Raw genomic sequence first — 25,633 nt, 5'->3', positions numbered from 1 at the left:
TGAGCTGCCAGAGGGAGGAGATCAAATAAATTACATTCCCTTTAGGCGAGATAACATGGGGAATAATAGATATGAAGTTGTTTGGATAAAAATGTACCATACATCGTGCATGTCAATTAAAGCGTCAGTCAGACCAAATGCATTTTTCAGAGAGGTGTCTTTTTCCAGTTGTTTTCTGTAGGGAGTAAGTGTTTCGCGCACTGCTCATATACGCCCTGGGTGCCTTGCATTTAAGATGCTCAGAGATTATTGCAGTCTAATCAGTTCATCTTCAGTCCCAGTGGACATTTGTTCCAAATGTGAAGGGATTCCATCTGTTCCCGAGATATTGTGTTCACAAGGCCAAAACTGTGTTTTGTGAGGTCACCATGACCTTGACCTTTGACCATCAAAATCCAATCAGTTTGTCCTTGAGTCCAAATGAAGGTTTGTGCCAAATTTGAAGAAATTCCCTCAAGGCGTTACTGAGATATCACATTCACAAGAATGGGACAGACCCGAAACGGTAATGCCTCCAGCCCTCGCTGTTGCCAGCGTGGAGGCATAAAAAGAAAACTCACACAGGAAATAATGCAAGGATCTTGATGTAAATAGAAAAAATCAGACATATTTATAGTGTTGAGATCTGACTTCAATAGTTGGTTCAGTACTTTTTCAGTAACCCTGCGGACAAATAAACAGAATCAGCTGAAAACATGACCTCCTTGGCAGATGTTCACTGCCCTCTGGTGGTCACAGCCGTCTCCCTACACTGATGACAACCTTCATTTTAATTGTTCTCTAGTGGCTACAATTAGAGACGACAACACCACTCTGTAAAATAGCAATAATACTAATATCTGTATTGTTCCTACTTATGTCTGCAATGGTGCAAGTATGACTAATGTTATGGTGAAGTTGCTACCTGTGACCACTGGAGGGCAGTAAATACACAGGAACTTTAGCAACAGGGCATTTTTACTTACCAGTTTAACCTGAGTAATTTTGTAAAGGAATCAGTTGTCATTATCAATTGCTTATTCTCAATAAAAGTTTGTTTCTTTAATAGTGTCGTAGCAGTCTCTCTGGAGTCTGTGAGATGCTGACCCGTGCACCTTCTAAAATCACCAGTGTTTACTGGCCTCTAGGGGTCACAGTGAGTAACTGCAGCATCGAATTGGTCAAAGTAACACCAGACAAACATCTCTGGCACAGACACGATGGTGTATGAAAACTTCTGCTAAGTCATTTCAGAATAATACTTTGAAATATGTGGTTATACAAGGTGACCACAGGAGGACAGTTTATAGTCATAATATGACATGACAATACTGTAAGTAAAGAAAGAATACTACAGACATAGATACTAATTGCGGCTTCTGGCTAGATATTAACTTATTCGAAATAGCTGCCCACAGATGCCATGACATGATCAACGCCCTGTGGTTTGTTTCGTTGCTCACAGTGTGATGAGTCACGGTGGTCCGGGTGACGCACGGGTTTGCATGGGTGCTGACTGTTGTTGTATTTGTCTGAGCTGCTTTGGCTGACTGTGTCATAAACAAAGTAGAAAAGCCAAACAAACGTTCCCCAAAATAAAGAAGGCTTTTAAATATATAAAGAGCAGTAGGGAATAAATGAATTTGCCAAACAAAACTAAGATTAAACCAGACAAAATAACTAAAACACACAGCAGCTGAAGACTGTTTCTCCGTGGCTTCTTCCACAGTTGCTAATTAAGCACATGCCTTAATTAAGCAGTTCCTGAGATTTAGGTCTCTGTGCTTGGTTTATCACCAAAACTACCGATAGATGCTGCCAAACTATTTACTTTGAAATAACTGAAATAGGAAATTATAAAGCTTGACAGAATGGCTTTAACACCATAAGTAGAATAAAGGGGATGAATAGATAATTGGCACTGATTACCTTCTTACAGAATCAGTTAACATTACACTAGTGGAGAGTAAACTTCAGAGTGTGTTTGTTGGCACCAGTGGTCCGTTGAGACTCAATTCCACTGGCACAAATGCAAAAAATGTCCTTGCAGTATTTCTGTTGAAACATTCAAAATAAAGTTTTGATGAAACACATATAATTATCAGCTCCACCTGCGTCAAAGCAGACTTTAACATCCTTAAGCTTCCAGTGAATCTATTCAAAATAACCACAAGAAAGAAAAAACACCTCTGTATCTGAGAATAACTGACTACCTGACTTCACCATTTACAGTTCAAGGAATAACATATAACAAATACAAGATATTTAGTGTAATTATTTAATGTTAATGTACAGAGTAAATTTCAGGGGTTTATTTTGTACACATAAAGGAAAAGAAGCACAACATCCCAATAGTGTTTTCCTTTGTATTACCCATATTGTGTTGACAAGAAGATGCAAGGAATCAACAGTAAGTTACTGCTGTTAAGTCTAAGGTAAAAGGCAAAACAAAATGCTCGCCAGTTGTACAAAGGGATTGATTACTGAAAATGAAAAGTATAAAAGCAAAGTGCCAAGATGTACTACAGGTCTGTACAACAAAAGACAAAATGTTACAATAAAAATAAGTGTGCAGTATATGGCATTGTGCAATACAGTACATTACAGTTATGGCAAATATATGAAAGATAAAATTAGACACTACAAATTATGGCAAAACATGCTGGACAATCAAATTTCACAATAAAAGCATATGAAATACAACAAGTCATATACGAAACTACATGAACAAACCGCTTCAAACAAATAAGAAGTCATACAATTTCATGGCTAGACAGCACCAACAAAGGTAGAAATATTCACGTCGATGGGTAAAAGTAACAACTGACAGTCACAAAAAAAAAAAATGTCAAGTGATTAAACCGTTCATAATTTCTACTGATGACTGACAAGAGGCCTTTCCACTTTCTTCATACTAAATCAACTGACTAATCGCAAGCACTGTACGGAAAAAAACGGTGTCACAGAATACTGTTTCAATGTAGTATTTATACGCGTGTTTCATTTGATGTTATCTGACATAAAAACATATTTTAGCAGCAAGTAAAAATCTTCTACTGGGAACAAATATTTCACAGTTTGTAATGACAGGTGCAAATAACTACTCAGAAATTAGATTATGAAAGTTAATTATATTGTATGCAATTCTCAGAGCAGAAGAAACTGTAGTGGGGAGGAAATGATTGTGCAACCGATTTCAGGGAAAGTTTGCAAAGTTTTTTGTATTTTTTTGCAACTTGATCAGACTTGGTAATCTCAAAAACGTACTGCGTGTAAACATATTGTTACCATTAACTGATAACCTCCAATGATCACGAAGCTTTTTGTCAGCTTTGTTGAATCTGTAACAAAATACCTGGTAGAGCTTTTCACTCACTGCTGGTGAACACTGATGTTTTTAATGACAATGGAGCCTACAACCCAAACAGGCAAAATTCTGCCATTTCACTATGAAGAGGATGAAATGGAGCCCTACTCAAAATTCCTGGATGCATCAGGCAGACATACTTCACATCCTGTTGCACTGAGGATAATGTTCTCCATAATGGCAGCATCTTAAAATGCTTGTTCCTGGAAGGCCAAACTAAAGTTGACTATCTCCCCCTTGTACAGCTTAAAAAAGGCATGGGACTACAAATGACGGACCTAAGTGGCTTTATGCCATCTTAGAGGGACGGAGGCATTGGGGCTCAGCCATCTGCCCTCTACAGTCAATGGCTACTGAGTTACCGTGGCCAGCAGGCCGAGTTCTCTCTAATTGAGGCTGCAGCAGCTCAAGTAACTGATGGTTTTACCCTCGCCGGGCATTGGGGCAGTGTCATTGTTATCCAGCTTGTTCTGCTTGGCCTCTCGAATGAGTTCGCAGGCCAGGTCGAGGAAAAGTTTCTCAACGTTGTCAGACTCTTTGGCCGAGGTCTCCAGATACAGCATGCTCTGGGCTTCAGCAAAGTCTTCAGCCCTCTGTCTGAGAACCTCTCTCTTCTCTGCCAGATCAATTTTATTACCTGTAAGACACACACATTTGTCCTGTCAACACATGCAACAAGTAAGAACGTGGCTTCTTGAATCACAACGCAGATTGTCTTTTGAACAGTGCTGGGTAGGTGTAGATGAGGCAGATGGAAGTGCAGTGGGTGTACTTGTGTGGGATGATTTCTTTCCTGAGAAGGGACAAGACATTTTGCAGAAATCACATGCTAAAATGTACGTTAACAAAGACAAAACTGGCTTTTTGCAAATCCATTCGGAAACTGACGCTGATATCGGCTCAGTAATTCATGCTCACATTGAAGTGGGCTCAGAAAACCAGGTCAGGTCCAGTCAAATATAGTGCACACTATTATTCAGTTTTATTCAAGAGGTCCATCAGTCATTAAAGTAGGAAGTGAAAGTTTCTTACCGACTAATATAGTCACCACTTGGTTGTTGGCATACTGCTCAATCTCCCTCAGCCACTCTGGAAGGCACCTGAAGGAGTCCTCACAGGTAATGTCATACGTAAGAATGAGGGCATTGGCACTACGGTAATAACTCTGAGTAATGGAGCGAAATCTCTCCTGTCCAGCTGTGTCCCATATCTGCAGCTGAAAAAACAGATATTTCAAGTGAGCAACTGTCCATCTAAACTATTACAAAGCATAAAGGAAAAAAATTTAATCTTTGTTTACCTTGACCTTCTCCCCTTTGATTTCCACAGTTTTAATCATGAAATCTACTCCAATAGTAGCCCCTTGTCCAGGTGGGAAAAGGCCCTAAATTTAGAATATATCATATCATATATTATATCATATTACATTGGAATATAGTTTTATATTCTGTAATAACTACAAACTCATTAGGACGGACAAATACAAACCTGAGTAAAGCGCCGGACGAGACATGTCTTCCCAACTCCAGCATTTCCTATCAGAACTATTTTGAACAGGTAGTCATAATCTTCCATGCTCATGCTAAACTGTGAAAAGTAAAGGAAAAACAAAAAGGGACATGAGTAAATGCATTAAAAACAAATCACAGCACTTGACTAAACTGATCACATTTGTCTCCAGTGCATGTGAAGGCTAAGGACAGTGGTGAAACTATCAAACTGTTGTGAAACTGGCGCACGGGCCAACATCATCAGGGGTGACTGTAACTGACATTTGACCTAAAAAATCATACAAATCAGTTATTGTGAGTGAAACGTGTCCTGGTTCAGCTCTTAAATATGTTGTACAAAAACTACTGACTAAAAGCAAAAGTCTCTGTTCCTCAAGTCTCAGTTTAATAATTGGTATTTAATATTGTAACACCTCCCTGTCTCTGGTACTGATGATGCAAATGTACATTACTTTAGTGTATTTTGTACATCATTAACAATGAGCACAGTTTGAACTTTGAGAACAACACTAGTTACACAGAGGAAATGTTTTTATTTCACTTCTCCCTCTTCCTATGATATGCGCACAAACTGAGATTCCTAATGTTTTGCTTGGCTGCAGTTTGAAGGGGCCGTGCATCACTTTTGGAGGGTGCGACTCGAAACCTCGCTGGAATGAATAATCTGCAAAAAAAGATGTAGCTGATGTATCTCTGTTTCATTGCTCAGTGTCCACACACCACACAGCGGCATGTTACATGCATGTAAACAGGGATGGTAACATACATTTCCAGTAGTCTCCACAGTACCGTTACATCTGCTCTGTGAATCGGGCCTATACGTGAGTAAAAACTAAGAACATCACTGTAATAAAGCATTTATAAGAAATCAAACTGTTGCTTGCAAGATGATGTGAATCTTCCACCCTGATGCAATGAAGCATAATTTAGGGGTTAATTCAGCTGGAATCGCTTGCATATAAATTAAATTTTTCCCTGTGTCGCATTTCTTTCCTCACTCCTTTATCTTGTTTTCTAATGAAATGTAACATCGTGACATTCTGCGCACACTTAATCTGAGTTAACATCACATTTCTTCCTAATAATGCTTCACGATCCTCTGAGTTGATAGCCATTAGGGCGAAGCTAGCAACAGTAGCAACTAGCGGCTACCGTGTGACTCTAGCCATTTTGGCACTATCTCCAGATGAGGAGGGAAAAAAATCAAAGTCAGCGCTGCGTATCGAGCCTGGAAATAGTTTGCACTTACCAAAAACACGGGGATGTCCCCGGACTTTTAACTACTTGGTATGCATAGGTCACCTCATCAAACGGGGAAAGCCTCTGCTGGGAAGGGCATAATTCCTCTGGCTGTGTATCCTCAGCAGCCTGTCTGTTTGAGGAGAAGCAGGAGGAGGAGGAGGAGGAGGAGGAAGAGGAGGAGGTGGAGGACTGCACTCAATGATGTCATCAGCTCACATGCAAAGTAACTCAGTACATGTACTCGAGTATATGCATATTAGTGCAATTCTGAGAGCCTGTAACTTAAGTTAAATGTTAAACTACTACTCTGTTAAATGTGATCATTTCTATTTTATTTAAATGTTTATTCTATAACTACAAGATATATGTGTCGACTGTATGACCAGGACTAACTTTGCAGGGTGATGACAAATAATCTCATTATTAACTTGTTAGAGAATTCAATATGTATCAGATTGGCCACTTGCAATATAGAACAATAAGCAAAAACAAAAAGCAAAGTTAAGCGACAGATCATTTTTATGCAGCCTTTGTAACGTTATTATTAAGGACACAGGCGACCGAACATACATAGTTTAGCTCTTAACCTTAATACTATTCTATAACACTATAATCACCACTACTGATAATAGTACTGATATGGTGGAATTACTAGCCTTCTATTGCCACTTACAGAGATTCTCGTTTTATATAAAGATTCCCTTTAACACGTGTGGATGAGAGCTTTTTGTGTGTGCTATTTTATAACAAATTCAAATCAATGTAATAATATATGTAAAGAAATCACCTTTATCGCTTAATTTAAAGTTTTGCCCTCGGTTGCTAGGAAACAGAGTAGCGGGAACGGAAGATTTTTCAATGTTTTACCCGGACGGCTCGTCACGGTTGCACACCATGCCCTTGACTTCCTACCGGAGGTGAAAGCTGTGTAGTAGGAACAGGCAGCTGGGAGGTCACAAAAATAATCTGAATTTAAGGGACATATTATCGCCATGGGTCTCATACCAGACGAGGCAAAGTCTCTCCCTCCTCCGGACTCGTCAACAGGAATTCGTTGTGGCTGGCGGGTGTAGGCTGGTGCTCCGCGATGCTTCAAAATGCCATTAACCACAGGCCACCGCTAAAATCAGGTTAGCATGTTTGTTAGCTGGCTTTAGGACTTTATGCTGTCTACGGAGACACAACATTTACTATAGAAAGCATAAAAACAAACAAACAAAAAGGCCTGGAATGTCGCATTTAACAAAGAATCACCATGTTGCATCGCAGCAGAGCAGTAACCTGTTACGATAGCTTATCATGTTATGATAGCTGAATGCGTGGTTATCCATTTGTATCTCCTGATCTAAGAAAATGTCTCATGTAAATAACAAATGAACTATTAACAGACTAAGTAATCATGTTCATATGTATATATTATCAGTGTTACTAAACACAGTTGGACAATAAACTTACCCAACTACATTTCCAGGGTCTGTCTTATAGTGCTTTAGTTTGAGAGCTTTTGTGTGTGTATACTTGGCCTATTATGGAGTACTTTTGTATGTTTGTTTATGTCATTATTCTAGTTTTAAATTGGACTTAATTATATAATAGGTAGCAATAATAAAAAGACGTGAGTAAATATTTAACTTAAATTTCTGAAGCTTGTTCCTGCTTATTTTGAAAAGTATAAGGTGCATGCATGTGGTTCCTCATAAGCACAGCACCATGAAAGCTTTGTGCTTTGAATGCAAAATTCATATTATAGTAATGTCATGCTGTATGCTTAAACCAAAATCATATCTATCCTATTTTACTTTTTCAGGTGTTCATCGACAAGCCCTGTTGGCAACCATTGGTTGGTTCATCGGCTACCACATTTCGAAATATGAAAATTACACTTTCGCCAGACTTGATCGAGACATGAACGAGTATGTAAGACTCCACCCACAGGAGTTTGCAGCAAAGGGTAAGTAAACTTTCAGTTTTTTTGCACTCACAAGAGGGTACAGGAACCTAACAATACTAATGCCCTCATGTATAATGTTTGATGTACTTTTGAGCATTTTCATATCTTTCTTTATATTTGGACACTGCCATTGTTCTCCACAGTTAAAGTCTGATACAGTCAGTGATGGTCCACTTCATGCATCTGTCTGTGCAGTTAAGCAAAATTAAGTGTCAGCGTAGTGTCAGGTGGATTTTCATTCAATACACAGGAATGGCTGTTCAACGATAGTGCTCTTTTTATTGTCTGTATATTAAAAACAACCATTCAAGTTTACTAGTTTCTGACTACTCTGTACAAACACATTAAAATATATTTTCTCACTCTGCATATTTTTACTCTTGTTTCTGTATGTGCTGTTACTGTATTGCACAGAATCAGTTGTGGCATGTTGTTCACATATTTTACCATTCCACCATAACTGCAGGCATATGCTGATCACAGCCAGTATCTTCAAACATAGTCAGTATCAGGATATAAAACTCCATTCTGTGCCACAGTTTGTGCCATAATTTCTGTAGTGTTTGAAGTGCAGTAGGATATTTGTAAGTCTACACAGAGGAACTAGAATTAAATAATATGGTGGCCCACATATGTGTGTTATCACATTGTTTCTTTTGTTTTCTTTTATGTCACCAGAAAAAAAGACCTTTGCAGAGATTGTGGAGCCTTTCCATCCTGTGCGCTAAGTGTCAGCACCTGGTGAGATGGAAGAGGGATGTCGAGAGAAAACACTTGCAGACTACCATCTGTCTTCAGTGGTCTTTTTGTGAAATCTTCCTGTCATATACTGTGTGAAATATAGCTATGTAAATAAAAAAAGAGATCCCAAATTCAACATTTTCTGCCTGAAATTTTCCTGATTAGTCAAAACAATAATCATAATTCCCTGTAAGGCTGTGTGTTTGAACATAAATGAAGCCTAGAACATATCTGTTTCTTCACTATAATCAATATTTTTGCCATATTTTCAAACCATAGTTTCCAAGGGATTATTACAATGAACAGATCGAGACCGAAATGACCAGTTTTGGTAGTGCACTTTAATCCATATTTGCAGTGTTAGAAACATGGGGTCACTGAATGTAAACATTTCAGACATTTGAGACGTTCAGGTGACTTTGCTACATATACCACACTTTTATGAACACCCGATGTTTTGCTTGATGTCCATATATGTCAACACTGTTTTCTAATTTGCTGCTCCGATGATGTCCATATATTTATCAGTAAGGCTCCGAGTCTTCTCAGTCAGTTCGCTCATCACAGAAAACAGCCCTCTCAGGTGGAAGCGGAAGAGGGCCTCAGGATCTGTGTTCAGAAGAGGCTCTAGGGTCTTGTTGAGCACTGTGGTGTTCTTTGTCTTGTGGTCATCCAGGGGAATCAGGCCACTCTCCACTGTGTTTCTTATGGCTTTGAGCATCAGGTAGTTTCCATACAAGTCTTCACATGACTCCTCTGCTGCTTCACTGTCCCACACCTCATCAGAGGGCACGTCTCGCAGCAGGCTTGGCAGGAGAATGGTCTGCTCCATGTCACTGATGGCTGAGCTGTATCGCCTCAGAGCCAGGAGAAGGCTTTTTTTGTTGAATTTGGCGTCGGCAGACTGCATGGTTCCAGTTGGATGTGGTCAGCTGTTCCTGTACTGTGGTGGCGTACAGTAGGAAGCAGTGTGCAGTGCAAAGGCATGAGTGCATATGGTGGTGAATTTATATGATGAGAACAGGTGGGTTGATCGGTGCAGTTACGCAATTGCATCATCCGATACATTTAGGAACACTTAGAGTGCTATTTGAAGTCAAACCCTTATCTCTGTTTTATTTACACAACCTTCAGTTTCTTTTGAGTTCATAATGTCTGACCAGTGTGCAAAATGAGCCAGTGTCAAATCATTAACCATGCAGACCACTATGTTTGAATGACCTCAGTATGAAGTGATAGAGCATGGTTTGATATTGATTGATTTAAAAGATGAGCTGAGGGATATCAAATTTCAACCCAAGATAAAGAACCTTGGTGTTAAGCCAAGGTCAGCTGTGTTTAGATTTTCAGGTTATTTTATAGGCTTGGACTTCAGGTTCTTCTGATCTCTGATTGCACATGCAACGTTATTGCAAAGGCAAAGAGAACTTAGTCTTGAAAAGAAAATTAAGTTTTATTATGATCCTGATATAAAAAAAAATGTGGGAAGCAAACATCAGATAAAATGGGTCCAAATATGCCTGGGTGCAAACATTTGTTTCTGGGCCTGATTCCTCTCCAAACCAAAGGATGGCTGGCACTAAGGTTCCTTCATGTGTGTGATATTTTTTGCTCAGATGGAAGAGAAAGCTCTGCAGGCGGTCTGTTCCTTGGCATACAGCTTCAGAAGAGGAGCCAAGCACAGCCCCGGACACAAAATACCACTCTGTGTCACTAAGAAGGTTAAGATTATCATTTAGAATATGATAGCTGCTTTTGGGATCAGAAAGGATTTAAAATATATTTTGATGCAGAGATGTAAGGTATGTTTGTAGTTTGAAACCGTCATACTGAATAGAATTTGGCTGCTAAAGTGAATGAGTGATGCATTTTTACAGGTTTTCTAAACCCCAATAGTTACAAACCCTGTATCCTGTTGACAATGGTCCACTTAACAGAAGAGACTGTACTTAAACATGCTGTCCAGCTCTTTTCACCATAAGTTGATAATGTAATGAAATTTATTAACCGAACAAAGAAGCTACAATAAAGGAGGGCCTGGAAATCTGAGAGTTGAACTTCCTCCATCTGTGCCCACAAGATGGCGACCATGAGCTCTTTGAGTGGTCCGTTGTCTAATCAGTGCATTCATCCGTTACTGACTGACTGTAAATAATACTGCCTTTACATGCCATAAGTAACAGTATGGCTTTATATACTTTATATATTGAAACATTTTCCCACTCCCAATTGTTTAATATGGCCTCCATTGTTTACTACTGTACCATACATACACTTCCGTCTCGCCCAAAATTGTGCCAAAGACTACCTAACAGTCAGACCTCTGCACTTCTCTAGAAGCCCTAAGGGCAGCTAGAGCTGCTGCTCAGTCCTCGGTTCTTATCTTGCTGGACCTATCAGCAGCCTTTGATACAGTGAACCACCGCATCCGGCTGTCTGTGCTCTCCGACGTGGACATCACAGGCAAAGCGCTTTGAATCCTATCTCACTGGGTGCTCCTTCAGTCTGACATGGCAAGGACAAATCTCCTTATCCCATCCCCTCCCCACTGCAGTACCCCAAGGATCTGTACTGACACCTTGTCTTTGCAATATATTGTATGCCACCTCCTTAAGTCCATTTATCTGCTTGCATAGCTTCTCATAATACTGCAGTGCAGATGACACCCAACTATACCTGTCATTCCCGCCAGACGATCCCATGGTCTCTGTGCGGATCTCAGCTTGTCTGTTTGACATATCCACATGGATGAAGGAATGCCACCTTCACCTGAACCTCTCTAAGACTGAACTGTAGTAATCATCAGGTATGCTCAGGTCCAACTCTGGTCCAGGCCATCTCTCACCTCAATGACTGCAATGCCCTTTTGGCAGGCCTCCCTTCACACACATTGAAATCCTTACAAATGGTCCAGAATATGACAGCCTGTCTTCAGTCAGCCTAAAAGGGCACACAAGGTCACTCCACATCTCATGGACCTACAGTGGCTACACAGGGCCACCCGAATCAAATTCAAGTCACTAATGCCGCCTTAAGAGTGACTTCTGTGTTTTCACCTACTCATCTACTTGAACTCAATCATAGAAGCTACATCTTAGCCACTACATTCGTCCAAGGAATATCATCTGGCTTTGCCATCCCTGCACACAAGGCAATCCCAGTCCAGACTGTTCTCGTTTGTGGTTCTTGCACTTATTGAAAAGATGTAGTACTTTGTACTTACACCAACGTTTCCTACTGCAATGAAGCTTTAGTGTTGTCCCTCACTTGTAAGTCGCTTTGGATAAAATTAGTAAATGTAAATGTATACATAACAATGTAAAAAGTTAAGCCATACATTTAAGGAAACATTGTCCAGTTTGTGCAGTGCAGATACATCACATCTAAAACCTGTGGTATTCTTTCTACTTCTGCATCTTTATCTGGCAGAATATTGAATAATCATACAGGAATCTGTGCCAACTCTTTTAACAAAACCATTGTATTGATTTTTTAAGGCAACAATGTAACCTTAATTGCAGCAAAAATATTGTGAAACATTACATATCATGTACACAATGACAGATCTTTTTACATTCAGTCATTAGTAATCTGTTACCATCAAGTCTTTCTACATCCAGCAGTGAAGGTTTCATGCAGATCTTACAAGAGCAACAACACAAAACAACACAAACAATCTCAGTGAGTGTTTTGAATATTGACATTGTATTAATATTTTAACACCCATATACAGTAATTATGTGAATGATTGGTATAGGAAGTGACCACGGTGCTTTCTAAAAGAAGCTTGAGTTTGTCTTCAACAGGATGAATCAGAATTAAATTATTAATTAATAGTATTAATAGTATGTTCAATTATAAATCTTTTCCAGATTTGAATAAAACATAATTCCAAAGCCGTCCAAGACATTTTGGACTGAAGCAACCCACTCAGTTTTTCACTTTGTGCCTGACAGTTCTGCAAACCAAGAAGGCCATACAGCATTTCCAGCTCAGTAAACTCTTAATGACATTAATCAAAGTGATTTATCAACCTTACATTGCACCATCTACTTGGAGCATGATGAGAACTTGAAAGCAGATGGGCCCGTCTTCACTGAGACTCTCCGGACACGTTATTGGTTACAGTGTTTTAAACCTTCACAAAACTGAAGGGCCGTCGTACGAGAACTTTTAGAGCACAAGCAGAAGGAAGGGGACAAATTTTCCTTCACCCCGTGGGCAACTTACGGAAGTATCATATCTGCGTGGTACTGTTCATTCATTTTCATTCTGTGCAGTCTGAGATGGGACTTGGCTCTTCATCAAGCACATACACTCTTTTCTCAACACTTCTGCCATCTGAAAATCCACCAAAAAACAATTTTGATTCCTCACACAGTCCAGCTTGTAGGTTATCAATTCAGTTCACAGCGTTCTTCTGTTGACCTCTGATAATGATTTCCAGGACATTGGTGAGATCCATCATCTTGGTGAGCATATCCATGATGTCAGGATGCTCCTTCGCTCCACTGATGAACTCCTCCAGAGTCAGCTCCCCTGAAGACACAATTACAGCAGAAAAGATGAACAACATCTTAAGTATTAAATTTTCTTTACAATATTCAAGGGACAACTTATATATTATAAAATTACACAATGATCACAAAGTCTATTTAAACACCATTTCCTATTTATGCAATATTTCACTCTGAAAACCAGTCTCTTAGACATTATGTTGTCAATTTGGATGCAACCACTAACACATTCTGGGGATTTTAGTGATAAACTGTTTCCGTGTTGAGGGCTGATAAATTGTTATATTATGGACTGATAAATACAATATTTGTTACCTTCTCCATTGACATCAATTTTCTCATATATAAGAGTCACAATCTCCTCTGGGGGAATGTCGTAACTCCTGGTGATATCTTGAATTGCCTGATAGGAGAGTTTACAAAGTTAGTTGTTAGTTACACAGATTCATACAAAGGCATAATAATTTAATATAATGCTATGCCTGTTTCCATTCAGATGCTCAATAACCAGGAGACTTAACAATACGTCATACTGGACCAACTACCAACTACACCTCCTACTGATACTACAGCAACTCTTACTGATACTCAAACCATAGCGTGTAGGTGGGTCATGATTTGACTTGAGTGGTGAAAAGTTCTTGATATAATTGTGACAAGGTGAAAAGGTGTCATGCAATCTGCAGGGTGATTACTCTATGACTTCTCTAGACAGTGAATTAGATTATAAACAAGGCCATATTTAGACATGGGGTTAGATAAGAAGCCCCCTGGATTACGTGCCGTGTCTAGTTCATGGCCAGTTAAACCAATTTCTACTGTTTAGCGGTAGAGCAGCAAAGCTTTACGATTCAAGGAACTGTGAACTGTAAGGTCTAATTATGAAACATTCAAAAAGAAAATATACACTACCTTAAATATAGTCTCCAGTTCCTCCTTGTCAATTTTCCCATTTCCATCTTGATCAAAAAGCTTGAAGTACCACTTTAGTTTCTGGTTTATTTCCCCTTTCAGTAATAAACTTATTGCTGCAATATATTCGACAAAGTCTATGTAGCCATCCTGCAAAAGAACACAGAACAGATACAGTTAGGGAAATTACTGTACTTTATATTCTCATGCTTATAGTGCAAGATCAAAAGTTACTTTTTATCTAATGAGGATTCTTTTTAAATCCCGAATTTGATCATTTAGCATATTATCAAGCACTATAGGGGTAATGTAATTCTGGGGAAACTATTGCAGATAGTTATATTGTAAATCATGTAGCCCAACTTTAATGTGCATGTGCATGTGTGACCTTTTTTCCTCAGCTTTGTGAAGGAGTCCAGGACTCACAGGATAGAGTTTAACCTCAGTTTATCCTTCTTAAAACGTCAGAAATATCTGTAATCTCTAATCACTCCTTTTAAAATATTGCACGTAAAACCATTTGAGATAAAGTAGCAAACCTGTCAAATTGATCTGTTTTCTTCAACAAGGTACATGCAACAGAAATTCACTGAGCAACTGTCTATTCAGTCGTCTGACAAATTGGTGGTATTGTCAACATTTTTGACGGGATCAAACAATCTTTTTTTTTTCCTGGGCAGAGAAGAAGAAATGTGTTTTAGGTATTTTCTTACCCCGTCCATGTCAAAGGTGAAAAAGACTTGGTCCACGTAGCTGCTGGCCTCCTCTGTCATACCGTTCATTTCAAGCATCGTCTTGAGCTCAAAGAGTGTGATGAGCCCCGAGGGAGACTCCTTCATGAATTTGGTGTACCAGTGGTGCATGTCTTCCTCCAGTATATCATCCAAATTTGAGCTGTGGGAACCCATCACTCCTCCAGAGGTTTGATTCTTGTCCAGAATCCTGCAGAGAGCTGGCGGTGAGGCTGATGCGAGAGAGGACAGTGTTCGTGCAGAGCTCTGGGAGTGACTGTGGTCCGGCTGAAGCCTCATACAATAACTGCCTTAATCTTTAAGTCTTGGGACAGCCAAAAGGAGACATAACCCTTTAATGGGATAACTGCAGAGGTCTTCTAGGAAACTCAGGACATTGCATGCTCTGGGACTGATGAGGGGTTGGGACTGTAATATGCAAGAGGAAGTTCCCTCAGGTTTGACCTCTTGCGTCTTGGAGAGATACAGAGTTTAATTGATGGTGTTTGCCTTGATAGTCCACATCTACTATGGAACTGGTCGAAAAAGTTGAACTTCTTATTTATATACATATTTTTTACTCCATATTTCTATTTCTATTCATTTGCTTTTTTCATTTTCTTTTCTTTTCTATTTTTTTTTTTTTTTTTTTACATCTTTTATATTGACCTTATTAAACAATGACCCTTCATTTCCATAACTGCTACTTATTTTATATTTCCACCTCTATGTTTGCATTCATTTCTGCATGTAAGTAAATCATCTAAGTTTGCCCACATAGCTGGGTGCCCACTCACAAAGGTTGTCACGCACCTCTGGGAATCTTCTGGAATTAACCGAGGGAGTTCCTCTTGGAACCGACTTATCTTCTTTACAAACATGAACAGACTAAAGGATATTTCTGAGTTACATTGCACACATCAATCCTCTTATGAAATATTACATAAAGGTTTATTATCATGTATGATGAATATAGTCAAACATATTATAAATATGCACATGTATTTATGTACTTTTTTTTTCAAAAGCTACTAATTTTGATGTTTAGATTTTTGTGCTGTAAGTTGCGAGGTATTTAAGGCTTGTGATTTCTGTGGTCTTTTGTTGGTATGGTTGTGTGACAGAAGAATCCATGCATGGAGGAATGAAAAATATACCTTTCCAACTGTATCTAAGATCCTGGTGAGTGCGTGTGTGTGGGAGGGTTGTCAGTTCGTTTTGGAGGATGGGTGGTTGTCGGTGTGGCTGTTCTTGTATTTACTTTATTTGAATTTCTATGCACCTTAATGTAAAGCACACTGAGCTTACCTGTTATGAATTGTTCCGTATAAATACATTTGCTTTCCATTGCCTTGCTCACCATTCACAAAGAATTAACCCCCCCTGACCACCAGGTCAAAATAACTTCTTCTGTGTGATATCAACATGCAGGAGAGAGAGGGGGGGTTCATACACTTGCTCTTTCTTTCAATGACAAGCAAAGAAGATATTACGCTTGAAAAGCTCTCTTTGCCACTTTTCTTCTAATGCTAAGAAATCAAAAATGGTGTTGCCATTGAATTAGCAAGAGGATAAAGGATATTTCAGAGTTTCTTAAAATACCATATATAATCATTAACCTATATTCAAGCCTTATGATTTAGATCAGTTTTATATTCACACATTTGCGAGTAGATTTGAACTGCAGCAGAGTTTGAGTCTATGGAAAAATCTTGCACTAAATCTCACAGTGAATAAATACATGTTTAACCTGCACTGTTGACCCATAGGTGACCTAAGTATGGCTGTGCATGACCCGTATGAGAGGATCATGGGTATGACAGAGCCTTGGGAGTAGTGACTGCTGTTAAAACCCACCAGTCTATCAAAGCTCAGAGTGCTTATTATAGTAAATCTGGCTTTAGACGATTAACAATTCTCAAAATAGGATTGAGAAGATGGACCACCAGTGACTACACACTGCACGGGCAGCTAGTATCCACTAGTCTATCAGGCACACACAACCAGGATCCAGGCTGCCGCCCTGTAACATGGCACATGATCGCTCACCAATGCCAACAGATTAAGAAAAGTGTTTACTTTAACAGAACAGAGATAGACACCTGTAGAAAATACCTTCTCGAACCCTGAATACAGTAAAGAGCAGCTTATGTCAGCTGAAGTTGTCTGGTCAGAATCAATAAATTCAGTTTAAACAGAAACATGCAGGTTCATTCTTGTTTTCTCAACATTTGCAATGTTTGAGTATTTCAAATAGCTGCCAGGTGGAGAGATGTGGTTTTATGTACAGTAATAAAATGTTGAAACCTCTTGGATCCTACTGATGCAGTGCTGTTTAAACTTCACCTTTTGACCAGCATGTGACTGTCAGGCAGCACGGACATCTGAGAACTGCATGTGAAAATATATTTCTCTCCAGACAAAAAAGAGGAAAGGTGGCCCAGGAGGGAAAAGAAACTCAGTAGTTCATTCCATACACAGTATTATTAAGAGCTTGCATCATAATAAAGTTTCCTTCCCAAGTGATTCTAATCATAACTTTTCAGAATAGCTTATATCGTGGGGTTAAACTGTCTTTAACATCAGTGAGATTGGACACGCTGTGTTTCTATGCACACTGTCATCAGAATTATTATTTACTTCTATATAAAACCCCAAACATTACATTCAACCATAATTTCATTGTCAACCTTGTAGCGTAGAAGCTGCCTCTCCTAAAAAGAATAAGGTTGGGTGCCAGACAGGCAAAAGTTAATCTACCTTAAACCTATCAAATGTTTAAATTAGTTCCATTGGAGAGAGCACAAAAACCCAGCTGCTTGCTTACTTCAGTGCTACAAAAAATAACATAACCAAGGTGTCTCATTGTTCTTATATTAAATCGGTCAGCAACTACAAACAATTATCATCATCATCATTTGAAATTAATCATCAATACCGGTCTTCAGAAATCAGTCAGCAACTGAAACAATTCATCATCATCATCTTAAGTAAATCATCAATACCGGTTTTCAGAAATCAGTTTACAGAAATTAAATAGTTAATTCACAGAAATTAAATTCACTCCGTAATCAGGCTCATAATAATGATAGTCAAAGGCTAGAGGGTGTGTGTGCAAGGGAATGAGTGCGAGTGGCCAGGTGTGTGGTTTATGAATGAACACCGAGCAGTTCAACTCAGTTCAATTCAGTTCATAGGAGTTCTGTGGGGTGTGGGTGTATGAGGATGGGGTGAAAGGGTGTATGGAAGAATGAAGGCAATTGAATGAATGAATGCAATGGAAGTCAGTTGGGGGTTTGAGGGTGAGTGTAAGTGTGTGTGGGCATGTGAGGGGCAGGTGAGTTGGACAGTCAGCTGGAGAGGCCTGGAGAATGAGGGGTGAAGGGCCTTATCTGAAAGAGCGTGGCCTTTGACCTGGACAGAGAGAGGTGTTTCGCTGTGATCCAAACCGGCCTGAGACTGTCGCCTGTTCCCCGGAGCTCAATCCTCTTCTCCTTAAACCGATCCTTTGATCCTTTCTTTTGTTTTTCTTTTGCCACCTCCAGTTTACTCAGAGTTTTCAGTTCTAGATCCCAGTACTGGTTTCTTTTCCTTCCTTTCCTTGTCTCACTTCTCACACTGTTTCTGCTTCAGCCTCCTTTGTTCTCCTTTGTTTGAACTTCCCCCCTCTCCCAGCTCAGGTGTCTCTGATTTGTAACCTCTCCTCCCTCCTCTTGTGTGTGATGTCACTTCCTACTCACTATCCTGCCCTGCTACAACCTCAAACTTGTTAACACCATATCATGGTATTATGATTATTGAGTCAGTAATACAAAAAGCAAACCAAAAAATTTAACTGACTCTGAGATTATAATGCAAGTGAATAACTGTAACTGTTACATTTGAGTTACACATTAACTGCATAGCTTAAGCAGTGACAAATACTGTACCTGAAAAAATATTTATTTGAAAAATTATAGCCTTTACACATTTACATCATTTCAATCAAACCATTACCATGTTTTTACAATAAAAATTAACTGTTAAAAAAAACCCTCTACATGGTTATTAGTGTCTTAGTTGGCTCAAGCTTCAAATCTTTCCATGAAGTCTTGTGGTTTGTACCAGACAATTTGGCATGAGAATTAATCACAGCTGTAATCTGTATTATCATGTAATCTTGACGTGATCGTTTGACGTGCTGACACAGTATTACTAGTTGATACATGTGTGATATATCATCACTGGTGCTGTTAACTTTAACAACCTACTACTTATTCAGCTCAGGAGGAAGATAACAATGTAAAATGCTTGATGGTTCTCTGCAGACAGAGCCAGAAAAGCAAGTGAGGAAAACCAAAGGAAATAGTAACTGTTGAATATGGGACATGTACTCCCTCTACTGTTCAACCACAGAGAACAACACTTGACTGTATATGTCAAACAAAACATCAGAGACATGTAAAATAAAACAAAAAAAAAAAACAAGATGCATTTGGTAAAATATTCTCCAAAAAGTATCATTTCTTTGTGTAAAATATACAGTTTTAAATGTACATGTATAGCTTTCACTTACAGAATGAGGGCTCCAGCAGGATCATTTCCCTGTACAGTGCTCTACAGCTTATTTCCTTACAGTGTTTGTTACTTTCTAGGCAAATGTTTTTATAGTGTTCCACAGTTTTGGTTTGCAAATCATTTTCTGGTGACACAGAATAATGGCTCAGATATGTAAATACAAACACTTGTATTTCCATTAAAAAACACTAAACTGGCTTCAGGCTTTCCTTATGTACAAATGGTCATGCATGAAGTTAAAGTGATGACCGGGAATTAAAATGAATATTTACAGCACTGACATTTATACCAATACTCTTACAATTCATACAGCTGCAGTTAAAAAAAAGGCACAGTAAATCCCAATAAAATTTAAAATACATTAGGAAAAACTATTTCATATACTAAGCAAAGCCCTGATTTTTGCTAGTATTCTCCTTTGAGTTAAAATACTCCGTTTGACAGTCTTCAAAGCCTATTAAACAGAGCACACATGAGATACTGCATATGACCTGCACGTACAAACCCACAAATAAAGTGGGTCCGTGTGACTGTGGCTTTCTAGCTTCCTGTGGTAAAAATGCATGATGTGTTTCAACCTCATAGGAACATTGCAGGCTTCTCAAATCACACATAGGATGTTTAGTGTTTGGTTAGAGTCGTCTCCATTGAGCGACAAAGAAAGCAAGATACTCCGGTTTTCAAGTCCTCAAGACATGTTTAGGGAAAGGGGATCAATGTACAGCAATTCAGAACTGTCTGGCTCCTGGTCGTATAGAAACTGTCTGAACACGTTGTACACCATCTCCCTGCTGAGGGTAAAGTTTGTCAGCTGATCTTGCTGCTCTTCAGGCATGAGAAATGTCAGATGGTAGTCAGCGATGACTGAGCTGTTCCTGGGGGTGGGGGGAGAGAGTAAAACAGAAGTCCTGAAGTTCAACGCATATTTTTTTTCCCCCATTTAAAATTCACAAATGACAGAAGACTAAATCCAGTTGTTTCATGCAGAGGGGGTGATGTGCATTTACCGTAAAACATGTATTTCAGCTTTGGAGAAGTATCGTCCGAGAGCAGGGGAGGATCTGTAGATATCAGCCAGCTGGGGTGTGGCAGGTTGGTGCATGCAGAGGCAAACAATGAGATGAAACAGTTTGGCTGACACTAACCTACTTTCAAATTCACCTCGAGCTCTGCTCTGCTGCAGATGCTTTCAATTTAAATTCTCTGTCAGAGATAAAAACCAGCTACAGAAGGTTTTCAGCTCCTGGCAAAAGCAGAAATTAACAGGTTTCATCTTACAAAGCTTGTGGCGTTACTCTCTCAGTTTCAAAGGTGTTTTCTACGTGGAGATGGTGGCTTTTAAAACCACATAATATGCAGTTGTCAGCTTTGCAGCTTTCTCACTCAACAAAACCAAATAAGGCTAGGTAGAGGTTTTAGCAAAATGGAAATGAGAGCAAATCCGCCTTGCCTCAATAACGTAACTATTCACTTCTACTTAGTATTATGTAATTGTCTTACTGTACATAATACATCTCTCCCCCAGTTGTTATATCTTAAGCCATTTCACTGTATGCATCAAGTAAACTCTCTATTCATGATGTTAATGGGTGCTGTTGCTATGTTACAACTGATGCAATAGTCACAGAAAAGAAGAAACTCTGTACATAAAAGCCAATCCTATGTTTGTCAGCATATTCCAGTCTGTATGTGTGTGTGTATATATATATAAATATATATATACACACACACATACATACACACATATATACACATACACACATATACATACATACACACATATACACACACATATATATACACACACACATATACATATATACACATATATATATACATATATATACACACATACATATACATACATATATATATATATACATACATATATGCATATATACACACACACACACACACACACACACACAATATGAATCTATTAAGTACATTATTTGAAATGCAGGTTACAATTGGTCAAACCTTTTCTTGAAGGTCAGCAGTAAGTGCATCACTGCTGTAATTTAAGGTGCTATGTTCCTCCTCAAAGGCCTTGTTTGACAATTGGAAGCTCCCATTGAAAAAAAGAGGAACTTTGAACAACGAAGGGTCAAACTTCTCATCTGGATCCTCGTGGATCGCTGCACAGAGAGAAAATGGGTCAAAGCTTCGAAACTGAAAACGTAACTGTTGTGTTTAAATTGCATTATTTTAGCATAAGATGTTATTATTAGCTTTACATTGTTTATAGCTACTTGCACAAAGTGTTGATGTTGTGTTCTTGCATAAGCTTTGGCCTTTAGTTGGCCATGGCCTTGTTACATTTGTGCTTTCACATCTTATTTTACTTGACTTCTTACTCTGTTCATTTACTTATGTTTTAATAAATGTAGCATAAACTAACACTCCTAAATATAGAAACCACTCATCACAAAAGTTTACCTGAGCACACCACCAGCGAAATAATTATCACAACAACGATGAGGACGAAAATGGAGATAATGACCATCCACAGTCTGACTCTCCAGAAGACGACCTCACTCAGCTCTCTCTTTACCCTGGATGTGGAGCTAATCTGGAAGCAGAATGAAAATGCTTTGTCAAGATGTGGCTACAATCTTCGTGGGTGCAAGTTTATACACTACACAAAATTACAAACAGTATTGTATTGAATGACAAAGCATCAAGACACAGGTAGAAAAACACTATGTACTGTGGTTTCCATTGAGGTTATTTATAGCTGCACTGTCCTGCTATAACAATATAGTTTTCTCTGGACCTCTCCCAAATCTGACCGGTGACAGCATGTACAGTCGCAGCAAACAATGTGGGCTACATAGATTATTGGAAAACCTTCTGGGGAAGACCTGGTCTGATTGGGAGAGATGGCTCTTATCCAACTTTGGATGGTGTGGCTCTCATCTGTAGAAATCTGAAATTAGGAAGCAAAGGTAGACCAGGCACCTAGCCTGGAAAGATCGTCTGACAACATATTAAAAAGCCCTACATAATGCCAGAACTTCCTATTATTTAGGTTTCTTTTCAGCACTGTAACCAGTAGCAATGAGTTCATCAGATTCGTTACCAATAAAGTTGTAACTACTACAGAAAAAAAAAAAAGAAAAAACACATCACCCTTCCCACAACTGGTGTTTCTTCATCTAAACTGTTACACCCCACCTTTAATTGGGCCCTAGGGGGTGCACAAAACTCCACCAGTGATCCACTTTTTTTAATCTGATAATCTTATTATTTAATGTTATTATTATTACTTGGTGCTGCTATCATTGCTGCTGATATTAACACAATTACACCTGTAAGTATCACCACTATTATTATCATTAAAATAACTAGACTGACAGTGCTTGAATACAACAGTATACACTGATATTTCTGCTTTCTCTTTTCATTTATTTCTTCCCCATTTCTCTCCTCCCCACCCACCGGTCCAGGCAGACAGCCGCCCACCGTGTGTCCGCTTGTGTTGGAGGTTTCTTCCTGTTCAAGGGGATTTTTCCTCTCCGCTGTTGCCTAGCACTTACTCATTGTTGGAACTGTTGGGGTTTCTCTTTTCTACAATATTGTAAGGTCTTGACCTTACTCTGTAAAGTCCCTTGAGGTAATGATATGTTATCATCATTGCTGTATAAATAAAACTGGATTGAACTGAATTAAATCCTCTCCACTGTTCAGGGGATTGATGTATAAATAACTCACGGGGAGGGTTGTCACAGGGTAACTGAGAAGTTACACTTCCTTTATTGTCAGTGTAGGAGGCAAAGCTTAAGAAACAACAAACTGCAGTCTTTTTAGTCTTTTTACCTCTTGAGGAGTGTGTGCATTCGCCGGATTCCTTTGAGCTTCTACTTCGTGGCCAGAGAGCGTCATCTCCCCGTTACTAGCAGGAACCTGACAAAGCAAAAAGACACGTACAGTATGCCACTTTCCTCCTTTTTCTGAGAACGGAATTTATCATCTGGGCAAAGTGTTTTGATTCAGCCAATGATTCATCCATGAATAGCACAAGTTGTTGTCATGGAGAGGGCAGCTCTTTTACACAGAAAAGGAAATTTTATATGTCCTACTCTAGTCTCCTTCTCTTGAGCAGACTGCTAACAACTTAACAAAACAAAATACTGTATAAGCCACGGCACAACCTTGATGAAAGCTCACCTGTACTGTAAGCAAATTGTCCCTTTCTGTTTCCTCAGAGTTCTTGTAGGCCACACCATCTCCATTCCCTGTTGTCACCTGGGAGGAGTCAAATATTGGGGAATGTTACTGTAAAATGCTTAACACCACAATGGCAATTTTCATACAAAATGATGATGATGTATGACATCCAGAGCAGTGATTAGAGATTATTTTCACTATCAACTAATCTCTTGATTATTGTCTCAATTGTTTCCAGTGGGCCTCTAAGAATCATCACAAGGATTGCTTTTTAAATTTTCGTTATTATTATTGGGCAGGCCAATAAAAACAAACTCTCATATATATATATATCTCATGAACTCACCCATTCATTAGTTGAATAAGACCCACCGTCGTTCCCATTTATCGTGTAGAGCGGCAGCACAGGGTCCATGCTTATTTGTCTTCAACGCCCAGTGGTTATTGGGAGTTGTTATAAATATCCTGACTGAAGTCCCAACGCGGAAGTGACTAAAAGTTATAAGTTTTAATAATGAAACTACACTGCCCGCGCGACCGTAAACTTCCCACCCACGGTTCGAAAAGGCAACAACCTCTCAAAGTAACACAGGTCACTCAGTTATCTACAGACCTGACAACTGTTGGAAAAGTTTATCTCTCTGCTATTTAGGACGAGGTCATTACTTTCTTCTTTCACCGCTCGTCCTTCCCAGTCAGACAGGTGAGTTTCCTTACAAGTTTCGCTGGCGCTGACGTCGGAAGGCGTCGTCAAGGAACCGGGGGAGGAAACGTTAGATGTCACAACGGCTGAACATGACACCGCTGTATTTTTTGGATGTATTACTGGCTGTATTGCGATTCAGAATCTGCCTTTCTTTTCCTTGCGTTATGAAATAAAATTGCTATGAAAATTCGCGTGAAAAACTGACTAAGTCGCACCATTCAGGTATTTGAAGTATGCAGTCCACGTGATCCCCCCTCTCCCCTCCCTCAGGTAAATGTCCTGAGGATTATATGATTGTTAAATATGTGCTTAACCTAATGGTATTACGTATGATGCTTCATAAGACTGTTGGTGGCTGTTTTCTTTTTATTTGCCAAAATAAATATATTTACTGCAGAAAATTCCAGGAATTCTTCTGTCATTACCTTTAATGACTCGCTGATTTTCATTTATTTTGTTTACATTGAAAATCAGCCATTATTGTCAACTGAACTGAGCAGGAACCTTGAATCAAGTATACTTTTTTCAGTAAGAACACATTTACAGTGTAGATGTCACCTGCTGCTGCACTTGCTGCACTGCTGCTAAACCCATCCTTATTCTGATTAAAACAGTTAATAAGGCTATATAAACGCAGGCTTGTCAATTTAACAATTAACGGCCATTTTGAAACATGAGATAAACATTTAAGTCAAGTTGCATTCTAGGGTTAAGGTAGCAATTGCAGGGAACAGCAATATTTTTCACCATTATTGCAATTCTGCAGTTGCAATTCTTCATGCTCACCAGTAGAGGCTGACAAAGTTCAAATTAACTTCTTAACAAGTGTTTTAAATGGTTTTCACACCATGCTAATAATGCCCACAGGAACAGGCACATTGTATCATATCATGTGACATATCATATTAAAACTGCTTAAATTTTATTGATAAAATATGCTTAATGTTTAATAAAATACCATCTGTATTGTTTTCAGTTATTTTGATTAGAGCTATTAACAGCAACAGCTACACTAACAGCTGCAACAAAGCTGTTAATCAAGCACAGTTTGTACACACAGGTGCAGAAAACAACTGAAATCACCTGTGTGGGTGTTCCTCAGGTGTGCAAAAATCTGTGTTTGGGTAGAGCCAACCTTTATCATCATTGACAACCTCTGACCTCTATAATACAACCTCTAAATTCTTTCAATATAACTTTTTTGGCCTCATCTGACTGAAGACCTTCTGGCACATTAAGCATTGCCCTT

At 39.0% G+C, this 25,633-nt stretch overlaps 5 protein-coding genes across 5 annotated transcripts; 1 reads left to right on the top strand and 4 right to left on the bottom strand.

Annotated features, from left to right (window-relative positions):
* Positions 1–2,243: 2,243 nt before the first annotated feature.
* Positions 2,244–6,260, bottom strand: rab30 (RAB30, member RAS oncogene family). The gene is made up of 5 exons (XM_056375038.1): positions 6,107–6,260; positions 4,835–4,933; positions 4,647–4,730; positions 4,379–4,562; positions 2,244–3,983 (listed from the first exon to the last, which is right to left on the bottom strand). Exons 2-5 carry the CDS (start codon positions 4,925–4,927, stop codon positions 3,733–3,735), a joined length of 612 nt encoding a protein of 203 aa, XP_056231013.1. The 5' UTR covers positions 4,928–4,933; positions 6,107–6,260; the 3' UTR covers positions 2,244–3,732.
* An 816-nt stretch (positions 6,261–7,076) lies between these two features.
* On the top strand, positions 7,077–8,927 carry ndufc2 (NADH:ubiquinone oxidoreductase subunit C2). The gene is given in 4 exon segments (XM_056373211.1): positions 7,077–7,131; positions 7,134–7,229; positions 7,907–8,050; positions 8,729–8,927. Coding segments are annotated over 4 exon segments (330 nt in total). The 5' UTR covers positions 7,077–7,091; the 3' UTR covers positions 8,779–8,927.
* Positions 8,928–9,114: 187 nt separating this feature from the next.
* thrsp (thyroid hormone responsive) lies at positions 9,115–9,784 on the bottom strand. Its single transcript, XM_056373210.1, has one exon. It carries the CDS (start codon positions 9,699–9,701, stop codon positions 9,282–9,284), a length of 420 nt encoding a protein of 139 aa, XP_056229185.1. The 5' UTR covers positions 9,702–9,784; the 3' UTR covers positions 9,115–9,281.
* Positions 9,785–12,318: 2,534 nt separating this feature from the next.
* On the bottom strand, positions 12,319–16,319 carry guca1c (guanylate cyclase activator 1C). The gene is made up of 4 exons (XM_056374546.1): positions 14,934–16,319; positions 14,221–14,370; positions 13,624–13,711; positions 12,319–13,330 (listed from the first exon to the last, which is right to left on the bottom strand). The coding sequence occupies exons 1-4, from the start codon at positions 15,249–15,251 to the stop codon at positions 13,194–13,196; spliced, it is 693 nt and encodes a 230-aa protein (XP_056230521.1). The 5' UTR covers positions 15,252–16,319; the 3' UTR covers positions 12,319–13,193.
* A 2,556-nt stretch (positions 16,320–18,875) lies between these two features.
* LOC130168136 (TPA-induced transmembrane protein homolog) lies at positions 18,876–25,605 on the bottom strand. The gene is made up of 7 exons (XM_056374734.1): positions 24,025–25,605; positions 23,679–23,756; positions 23,328–23,414; positions 21,948–22,080; positions 21,489–21,646; positions 20,516–20,586; positions 18,876–20,383 (listed from the first exon to the last, which is right to left on the bottom strand). The coding sequence occupies exons 1-7, from the start codon at positions 24,091–24,093 to the stop codon at positions 20,197–20,199; spliced, it is 783 nt and encodes a 260-aa protein (XP_056230709.1). The 5' UTR covers positions 24,094–25,605; the 3' UTR covers positions 18,876–20,196.
* Positions 25,606–25,633: the final 28 nt, after the last annotated feature.

This window comes from Seriola aureovittata, chromosome 4, assembly GCF_021018895.1.
Source record: "Seriola aureovittata isolate HTS-2021-v1 ecotype China chromosome 4, ASM2101889v1, whole genome shotgun sequence".
Classification (NCBI taxonomy): domain Eukaryota; kingdom Metazoa; phylum Chordata; class Actinopteri; order Carangiformes; family Carangidae; genus Seriola; species Seriola aureovittata.
This window is presented reverse-complemented; position numbering and strand designations above follow the sequence as displayed.

What these genes read in the sequence shown, in the direction of transcription:
- LOC130168136 (XM_056374734.1), bottom strand. Translation starts at nt 24,093, where the DNA reads ATGGACCCTGTGCTGCCGCTCTACACGATAAATGGGAACGACGGTGGG. An exon ending in TTCGCTGGTGGTGTGCTCAG is followed by an intron (nt 21,647 to 21,947) that starts GTAAACTTTTGT and finishes CTCTCTGTGCAG; the next exon opens with CGATCCACGAGGATCCAGAT. An exon ending in CTGCTGACCTTCAAGAAAAG is followed by an intron (nt 20,587 to 21,488) that starts GTTTGACCAATT and finishes GCCACACCCCAG; the next exon opens with CTGGCTGATATCTACAGATC.
- rab30 (XM_056375038.1), bottom strand. Translation starts at nt 4,927, where the DNA reads ATGAGCATGGAAGATTATGACTACCTGTTCAAAATAGTTCTGATAGGA. An exon ending in TCAAAGGGGAGAAGGTCAAG is followed by an intron (nt 4,563 to 4,646) that starts GTAAACAAAGAT and finishes CTGTTTTTTCAG; the next exon opens with CTGCAGATATGGGACACAGC. An exon ending in AGTGGTGACTATATTAGTCG is followed by an intron (nt 3,984 to 4,378) that starts GTAAGAAACTTT and finishes TGTGTCTTACAG; the next exon opens with GTAATAAAATTGATCTGGCA.
- thrsp (XM_056373210.1), bottom strand. Translation starts at nt 9,701, where the DNA reads ATGCAGTCTGCCGACGCCAAATTCAACAAAAAAAGCCTTCTCCTGGCT.
- guca1c (XM_056374546.1), bottom strand. Translation starts at nt 15,251, where the DNA reads ATGAGGCTTCAGCCGGACCACAGTCACTCCCAGAGCTCTGCACGAACA. An exon ending in TCACCTTTGACATGGACGGG is followed by an intron (nt 14,371 to 14,933) that starts GTAAGAAAATAC and finishes GTTCTTTTGCAG; the next exon opens with GATGGCTACATAGACTTTGT. An exon ending in AACTGGAGACTATATTTAAG is followed by an intron (nt 13,712 to 14,220) that starts GTAGTGTATATT and finishes CTCTCCTATCAG; the next exon opens with GCAATTCAAGATATCACCAG.